The 8,303-nt window shown below is 35.4% G+C and overlaps 1 protein-coding gene across 1 annotated transcript; it reads right to left on the reverse strand.

Moving 5' to 3' along the window:
• Nucleotides 1–3,585: 3,585 nt before the first annotated feature.
• LOC107915730 (B3 domain-containing protein LOC_Os12g40080) lies at nucleotides 3,586–6,427 on the reverse strand. The gene is made up of 6 exons (XM_016844867.2): nucleotides 5,888–6,427; nucleotides 5,153–5,761; nucleotides 4,621–5,061; nucleotides 4,248–4,533; nucleotides 4,045–4,166; nucleotides 3,586–3,970 (listed from the first exon to the last, which is right to left on the reverse strand). The coding sequence occupies exons 1-6, from the start codon at nucleotides 5,945–5,947 to the stop codon at nucleotides 3,722–3,724; spliced, it is 1,767 nt and encodes a 588-aa protein (XP_016700356.2). The 5' UTR covers nucleotides 5,948–6,427; the 3' UTR covers nucleotides 3,586–3,721.
• Between the last annotated feature and the right edge of the window lie 1,876 nt (nucleotides 6,428–8,303).

Below are 8,303 nucleotides of genomic sequence, written 5' to 3' on the forward strand. Positions count from 1 at the left end.
ACTATTAGGGGCTAATTTGGACAAAAAAAATTCAGGTCATAATATGGAAATAATTGCAAGATTTAAGGATTAATTTGAAAAAAAAAATCATACCCGAGAATAAATGTGAAGTTCCGAAATAGTTTATTAACCCTTCATTGTGTAATTAAACTTGGATTTCCTCTTCAGGCAACATGTTTAATAATGTTGGAACAAAAAAGCCCAATTTGTCTTTGTAATATTATAGAAACATGGGTCTATATATATTCTTGTCTCTTTTGGTTCAATTTTCTTCGAAGTGGATGGCATACCAAATATGACATTTAGATTAATTAACATCGTTTCAACTGTAGGTAGTTCAAATCCATCCTTATCAAATTTATAATGATAATAGTAAAAGGAACGTACATGGATAAAAAAAAATTAGTAAAATACCATATTCAACGTTGGGTCTTTTCTTTCTCTTTTCAAGTGGGCTTTATATTTATATATATTCATCACTCTTCCTAAAACTATAGAACCAATTTTCGAGTTTTAAAGAGAGAACTGGAAATCTTAATGAACAAGGCAAGGTTGATGACACAGCCGGTTTTGTAGTAATATGATGATGATGCTAAAGTTAAGTCCTATAGCGAAAGCTAAATATTTATCTGCTTTCTAATACTGAGAATGAGACAAAGGAGTATATGTGTGGCAGTTGTTCCTATGTCAGGGAGTTGTGGGGGATTATTTTGCATACTAGTGCCAAGAAAAGTTTATTAAGACCTCAAAAGAGGTAAGATGAGTAGCCACTAGCCACCCAATACACCAGAAAACATTACAAAAACCTCCCATATAAAACTCATAGGACAAACACCCATATCACGAAGATAATTTAAGAAGATACAAACACTCCTCCAATAACCCCTCCCCCCCAAAAGAAAAATAACACCTAAAGAAAGCCCATATAAAAATAATTAATATAAAGTACAATTGGGCAACAAAACTCCAAAGCTTCTTCAATCACTAACTGCTCTCAATAATCAACGAGACCATAACTTTCTCCTATAATCCCACCTTGCAAAGGCAATCTATTCCTGAATCTCTTCAACAACAACATCACCGTTAACTACTTCATCTCTCTTGAAAAGGCTTTGATCCTACTAAGTAGTTGGCAAAAACATCTCCCTTGCAACATTATCTTAATTGCACAACTTCCATTTTCCCATCATCCCATCTTTCATTTCACTATTCAAACCCCCCAAGTCCACTTCTTAATACTCACAACTTCATTAACCTTAAACCCTATTTTGCATACTAGTGGTTCGAACTTGGACAGCTGACGGTAGGATATTATGAGAGAATGGATTTATATGGTAAAGGAAAAAGCCTTCTTTCAACCATCATCAACTTGCTTGGAACACTTTCATTTATGAAATTTAGCATGGCAGTAGCCCACGGTTGATCTAAGTGATCTTTAATCATGTTAAATGGATTGTACAAGCTAGATTAAGTAATAGTAAAGGTGTTGTTAATCATTCTGTGGAATTGTTAAGGGATGGGGCTTAGCTACTGAAATTTCTTCTCTCTTTTATTTTTTATAGAAATAAAATGCCTACTTATCCAGTATATATATTTGTGGTTACTGACAAGTATTTTAATGGTGAAGTATGGGAATTGAGATTGGCCAATTTTGAGTTACCCACCTGTGCTTTATGATTTTACCAGCCTCCCCATTTTTAACCATGTAACCCGTAACTCTTCAATTTGAAAAATTTTGTAAAGTACTTTGTACTTGATACTCTATTCTACACGTATTGAAAGAACATTGAATTTATTAGGAATTTGTCTTTTCTTCGTCACCAGATAAATAATACTTATATATACGTATATCTTGGGATGCGTACCATCTGTATGAATATCGGATTTAAAATATGTATTACATTAAGAGTATATGGCAAACATGAATATACTCGAAGCATAGTCATTTTTTTATTCCCATATATGAGAAGGTATAAGAAAGGTCAAAACTGCAATAATGATACACAGTGCTTCTCTTGGAGTCAAAAAGACAATAATATACACTATCAAGTTCCCATTGGACCATAGACGATAAGCCTCTTCAACGAGAGAACTTGAAGCACTCTTCTTCATTGTGAAGCATGGTGATTAGGTTTGAGTTCAGGGGCAGGTGAAAGCATCACCCATTTCCATCCACTTTTCTTGAGCTTGTCCGGAGCTGCCAACCAAAGCCTGTAAAACACTTTGGACTTTGCTTTTGCATTTGTGATAACGAATACGCCTAAGAACAGCTTGCTTGTCCAGGCCTTCAGGGGAAGATCCAGCGATCTGAAGCTGGCTGCTCACTACTCCATTACCATTAGTCATTGTTTGAGTATCGTTTCCTTCTGGGCTATTCACATATCGCTGAGCTTTGGAAACCATGAAATCCATTTTCCTTTAAGAAGAAAAAGCTTTAAAAAAAGTGATATATGAAGATAACAGGTTACAGATGGGGGCTGTAGTATTTATAGACATTAACAATTCGGTGATGTTTGGTCATTTAGTGGTTTTGTTTTCTTCTATTATCATGGACTTTTTACGAGGCTGTGTTCCAAACCAGTGGCGAATGGAGAGAGCTACTTAATATGAGATTGGCCGACTGAAAGCAACCATAATCAGGGATTTAAATAGCGGTCCGTTACCGAAATAGCGGCCGTTATATAGCGGTAGCGGCAACGTCCGAAACCGCTACTGCCGAAACCCGCTATACCAGCAATACACAATAAGTAATGTAAAATTCACGACCGCGATACCTGCAATGACCGCAATAGCATCCGTTATGTCCGCAACCGCGATAAACGCAATGCGACCGAAAACGCGACCGCGACCGCAATTTAAATCCCTGACCATAATATATACCGTGGCTGGAGGCATGGGTGGGGTTGTGAAACCGGGTGCTATGACGGCTGACTGCTGTTGAGGATAAAGTTGGCCACGCAATGTTGATTGGTTGACACCTGACAAGTTTAGTCTAGTGTTTCTAGTGGCGTTTAGAAGGAAAATGCCATAAATATTATATATTAGTGGCGTTAACGAAAAAACGCCAGTATAGATGAAACAGAAACGGTGTTTGTGAGAAAAAATGCCATAAAAGGTCAAGCAGTAACGGCGTTTATTAGAACTGATATTTAATTAGTTCTCAATCCGATAGGCTGATCTAGTCCAATTCTAACCGGAGAAGTTAGAGAAAATAAAAAACAATACAATGTTAATACAAAATACTAACATGTATAACAGGATATAAGTTTAAATGTGAATTAAGTTAAAAAAAATATTATCAAAATAATTACAAATAAACAAATTGAAAGAAGGAAATATATATTCATCTTTGGTTAATTGAATATAAAAACACTTCGAATTCCAAGTTTTAAAAATAACTTTTTATTTTATTATCCAGATTTTTTTACCCTTTCCACACATGCCATAAATGTATGTTTTATATTCATTTCACTTGGTTGCAGTAATTTTGAGCGGTTGTTTTAGTTTCTCCTCTGAACGCTTAGATAATAATATAGCCTAAACTTATTTAGATTTCTGAAAGTGGACAACCTAATTATGAAATAATTTGGCAGAAGTAAACATGCTCTGTTCAGAACTGGATTTATCTCGGTTGGTTTCAACGCCTACAACCTTTGGTTTTTATCTTTAAACCGCGATCGACAGATTGTTTCCACATAAAAAATAGATGTTGATTACAATTTTAATCATCAGATTTGGAAATGCATACGTTTAACAAGCCATGGTTCAGTGCATCTAGCTCATACACACATATATCTCCTTCTCTCAGAAAGTTTTCCCTTGCAAATTCGATCCAACCGTTGGTAAATCTAGCTTGCCGATTCTGCGGGTTGCTTGCTATCTTTACAGGCCACGATCTGTCTTCAACCTTAAGTATCACCGTCTCCATATCTGGCTTTAAATATTGCTCCACAAATCCGAATGGTATACCCTGCACAAAATCACTTCCCATAATATTGTTCCTATTGTTAAAGCCATTTAAATTGGAGTGAAACGAATGCCTACCGCACGTTTTTCCTTTAGGTGCAATGGCAGCACAACACTTCTGAAGAATGGAGGCGTTGAGGTCATTTCAGTAGCAGCTTTAAGGGACTGTGAAGTCAAGCCTAAAGGTTTCTGACTAACTCCTGCACCAAAACCATTTCCATATCATATCAGTTAATTGGATACCTTTGCACCCGAGGTGGAATCAATTAGCTTTAACACACCTTCTAAAGGGTGGGAATTTGCATCTGTAATAGTCTTGAAAATGATTACTTTGAAGGAGATTTTAGTGTCATGATTTCTCATCTCTAAGACACAAACATCACCAGGTTGTAAATTATTGTCATTCACAAATGCCTTCCAACCATGACAGATTTTACCATTTGGATTGCCAATGCTTCGTTGATGATACTTAGCCGGCCATGATTTCCCATTTGAAAGACAAAGGTTTACATCAACGCTGGTGAGGGCACTCTCAAAATGTTTCCTGGCAAAATGGTTTGATATACACTGGTACACAACACAAATGCATAGCGATTCTTAATTCAATTACCAGGTTAGATACATACAATCAATTTTGGGGTTGAAAAAACTAACCAATGCATGCGTTCGGATATATGATGGTCGTAACACAACAACAAGAAAAGGATTTTCAGAAGTGAATGCCAGTGCTTTTTCAAGAGCTGTTTCACGGGCCTTCAATGGCTGAGTATACGAGGTTCCCCTTTCCCTTTTTGCAGAAAAGTAACCATCAGTGGAAGGTGGTCGTCCATGGAAACCTGACTTCTTACCTTTCAAAATGGAAACTTTGAATGAGATTTCTTTGCAATTGATTAACTCAAAGGCGCAAACATCGCCGACTTGTAAGTTTTTATCTCGTACGAAAGCACCCCATCCATTGCAGAGTCTCACATATGGTCGTTGGTTACTTCCGAGAGATGTTGCGTACTTAGCCGCCCAACTTTTCCCATTAGAATCACACAGAACTACATTCCCATTTTGTTTCAAAAATAACCTGGAAAACTCTCTTGGTATTCCCTGCACGAAATAATAATCTAGCTAACACATAACGAACATCACACACCCGAGTTCAAGCAATGTAGAAATCAAACGTAGTTTCTCATCTTACCAGGATACAGCTATGTTTGGGATTATGAGATACATAAGTTGGTTGCATTAGAACCAAAAAGAATGGATTTGTGGACTGGAAAGCACTGGCAACTCTTTGTAAAACCATGAATTTTTCGTCAGATGTCACCTTGGAAGCAGTCGTTGATTCCATTTCACCTCTTCCAGTTCCAGCAGAAAACCCTGAAAGCATAGGCTCGGACTTCATCGTCTTATGAGGCCGAGGACATTGCAATCCTGGTTTCTGTCTTAATCCATGAGAGATTTCATTCATAATGCTTATGGGTTCATCGTCTTCAGATTCTTGTTTAATTTTCACCTCTTGTTTCTGAGTTTCCTCATTGTCATTAACGTCAGGATATTCAATCTCTGTTGCAGTTCGATCAAATATGATGACATGGAAATGGCAATGCCCTTCATATCTGAAAACCAAGAAATGTCCAGACTCCACTGAGTAATGCTCCGCAAAGTTTTGCCAGCCATCTTGCAGCCACATTTTGCCACCAGATTTTGTGAATTCTAATTCCCAGATTTCCCCATTTGGGACCTTAATGAACACCGGGTTTGACAGATGGTTCCCATAATCTCTTGCAAATTTGCGAGGAATTTCCTGTTCATGGTGCCAAATGTAATTGAAAGTTGTCAATTTACTCTCATTTATTACATTTGGTTAATGAAATCAATAGCAAGTTAAAGGAATTTTCTTCATTGAACTAAGAGAAAAATATAGACTTACAAGTTTGCCACTCCGAATAGTATCTTCAAGAACTACCTTAAAGAAATGGCGACAAGCCATTGTTGAACTTGAAGAAATTCGCAGTAAATAGAGGTTTGAAAAAAAAAGCAAAACAACTAAAAGACGTAAAGGGTTGATAATAATAACACATTCATAATTTTACTCTCAGAATGGCCATCTATAATTGAAGAGCCAATATGAACTGTCCTTGACATTTGACAATGGTGAATACAAAAGAACAGTTCCTTGTCATTTATTCCCACTGCAACACTCAAAGAAAACTTTTCACTAGAGGTAGATATCTATCTCTCTTCTTCCTCTGCCTGGTAAATAACTAAACACATTAAATGACAAATATTCAAGGCCATTTTGACTCTCAAAGACCCAAGTTCCAAGTTATTGTCGTCTTCAAAGCGCTCCAACAATCAATGATTTTTTGCTTTAGGGCTTAGTTCCACCAAACGTCTCCCATTTGTCATGCAAATTGATTACATCTTCAACCCTCTTTGTCGGTAGTTCCTCGGCGTGTTCAATGGTATAGTCTGCATAGAAAATACTATTTCAGAATAAAGATTGAATTTTGATGAATGCCAGTTGTTTATTATTATTATTATTTACCTTTTTCACCCCCTACAATCAAGGAGAAAATTTTTATTTAACGGATAAGGATCCTATATTGCAGCTGGATAGCTACTCTCAAGTCCATTTAATTCAAGTTAGCACGTAATTTTAAAATTTAAATTCAAAACTATCTCATGTAATATTGAGAAGGAATTACATGTCATCTTTATCACTTTCCAATAATAAAATGATAAATCAGATCTTTCTTTCTAATAAAAATGATAAAAATAATATGGAATCACATAATCGTAATCTTTGTATACAAATCAGCTCCCATCTTATTGTAACCAAGCAATGTCTATACTAGTCACTTAAATACAGATAGGAAAATGTATAGGTAGATATGTTCAGGGCAAAGTGTCATTTCCGTTGAAGGAAATCTGTTGGCACTGTTTGGCCACAAATCCAGGGTTAAATGATAGGACTTTGTCAATGAATTTATTATGATTCTGATTTGGTTTGCTGTATTTATAGATTTGGAATCTGCTTTTCCTCGTCGTGGCTTTACGTAACTGGTGGTTCAACGTGTATTTATAGATTCGGAATTTGCGATTGACCCCAAGTCAATAGGGATGATTACGATCTACTCCCCACTCTCCTATACTAACTTCATCACCTTCCAAAACTTAAGTTCATATCATCTATACATCAAAGTACTATGAGAGAAATTAAAGCCTATCAAAAGAACCCTTCTAAATAAACTAAAATTAAGCGAATGCAATACTAACTAATAAAACTAAAATATCAAAAAGTATTTTCTACTTAAAACAAGCTCATAAATTTGACTAATATTACATTTAAACACTTATTAAATACATAGTAATTTTTAGGGTTAAGAGTCGGTCTAGATGAAAAAAACAAAAATAGATTTCATAAACTCAAAGCATGTTTCAACTCCAAAATTCCACAAGGTGCTACCACCATCGGACTTTCCCTTATTTGTATAGTTTTTTATTTCTTTCATTCGATTACATCGCTTTCTTGCATCCATGAATATCTAATTAAACGCCTCTTATTTTTCACAAAACCACACAACTAAATAATTTAGAATAGAAATTATGTACTGATGAATGACAAGAAAATGTAAAACTAGCTAAAATGTTAAGAAATAATGTAAATTTACTTTTAAAAAAAACAAGCTAAATGCAAGTTAAAAAAAGGTTTAAAATAGGATTATGATAAGCACTTATCAACGTTGTTGACCGAAAAGTATGGAGGTGCATTGCTTTGCACAAGTGCGGATGATGGTAGCGGTCACATTGTTGGCGTGCTTGATTCAAAGAATGATAAATCTTGGATTTGGTTTCTAGAGTATTTGTTTCAAGTCATCATGGTAGCATAAGTGTATACTATGGTGCATCATAGAATAGCAAAATTTATCAATACTACGAGCTTCAAAAACACTTTTGAATGAACATTGAAAGCATATACTTCATGAGTTCAATACTTAGCTTGACGCAATAAAAAGCGCGAATAACAGAGCTTGAGAATACCTAACAAAGGACCACGATGTACATTTCTTACCAACATCTATAGTTTATTATAAGTTCCGTAAATTACTAATAAATTAATTCAATTGGTAATAGGAGATTTTTTTCATTTTTTTTGAAATTATTTTTATTTTTTATAAGAGTTTCTAATTTCAATTTTAAATTTGTACTAATTATTTTTATTTTATGTCTAACTATTGTAATGCGTATGTGGTGATCATGGGCTGAATCGGGTTCGGGTTCAGCCTCAACATAATTTTAGGTCTATTTTTAGGCCTAGGCCCGGCCCAAAAATGGGCCTAAAA

This window comes from Gossypium hirsutum, chromosome D10, assembly GCF_007990345.1.
Source record: "Gossypium hirsutum isolate 1008001.06 chromosome D10, Gossypium_hirsutum_v2.1, whole genome shotgun sequence".
Classification (NCBI taxonomy): domain Eukaryota; kingdom Viridiplantae; phylum Streptophyta; class Magnoliopsida; order Malvales; family Malvaceae; genus Gossypium; species Gossypium hirsutum.

What these genes read in the sequence shown, in the direction of transcription:
- LOC107915730 (XM_016844867.2), bottom strand. Translation starts at nt 5,947, where the DNA reads ATGGCTTGTCGCCATTTCTTTAAGGTAGTTCTTGAAGATACTATTCGG. An exon ending in ATATCCGAACGCATGCATTG is followed by an intron (nt 4,534 to 4,620) that starts GTTAGTTTTTTC and finishes GTTGTGTACCAG; the next exon opens with TGTATATCAAACCATTTTGC. An exon ending in AAATTCCCACCCTTTAGAAG is followed by an intron (nt 4,167 to 4,247) that starts GTGTGTTAAAGC and finishes GTTTTGGTGCAG; the next exon opens with GAGTTAGTCAGAAACCTTTA.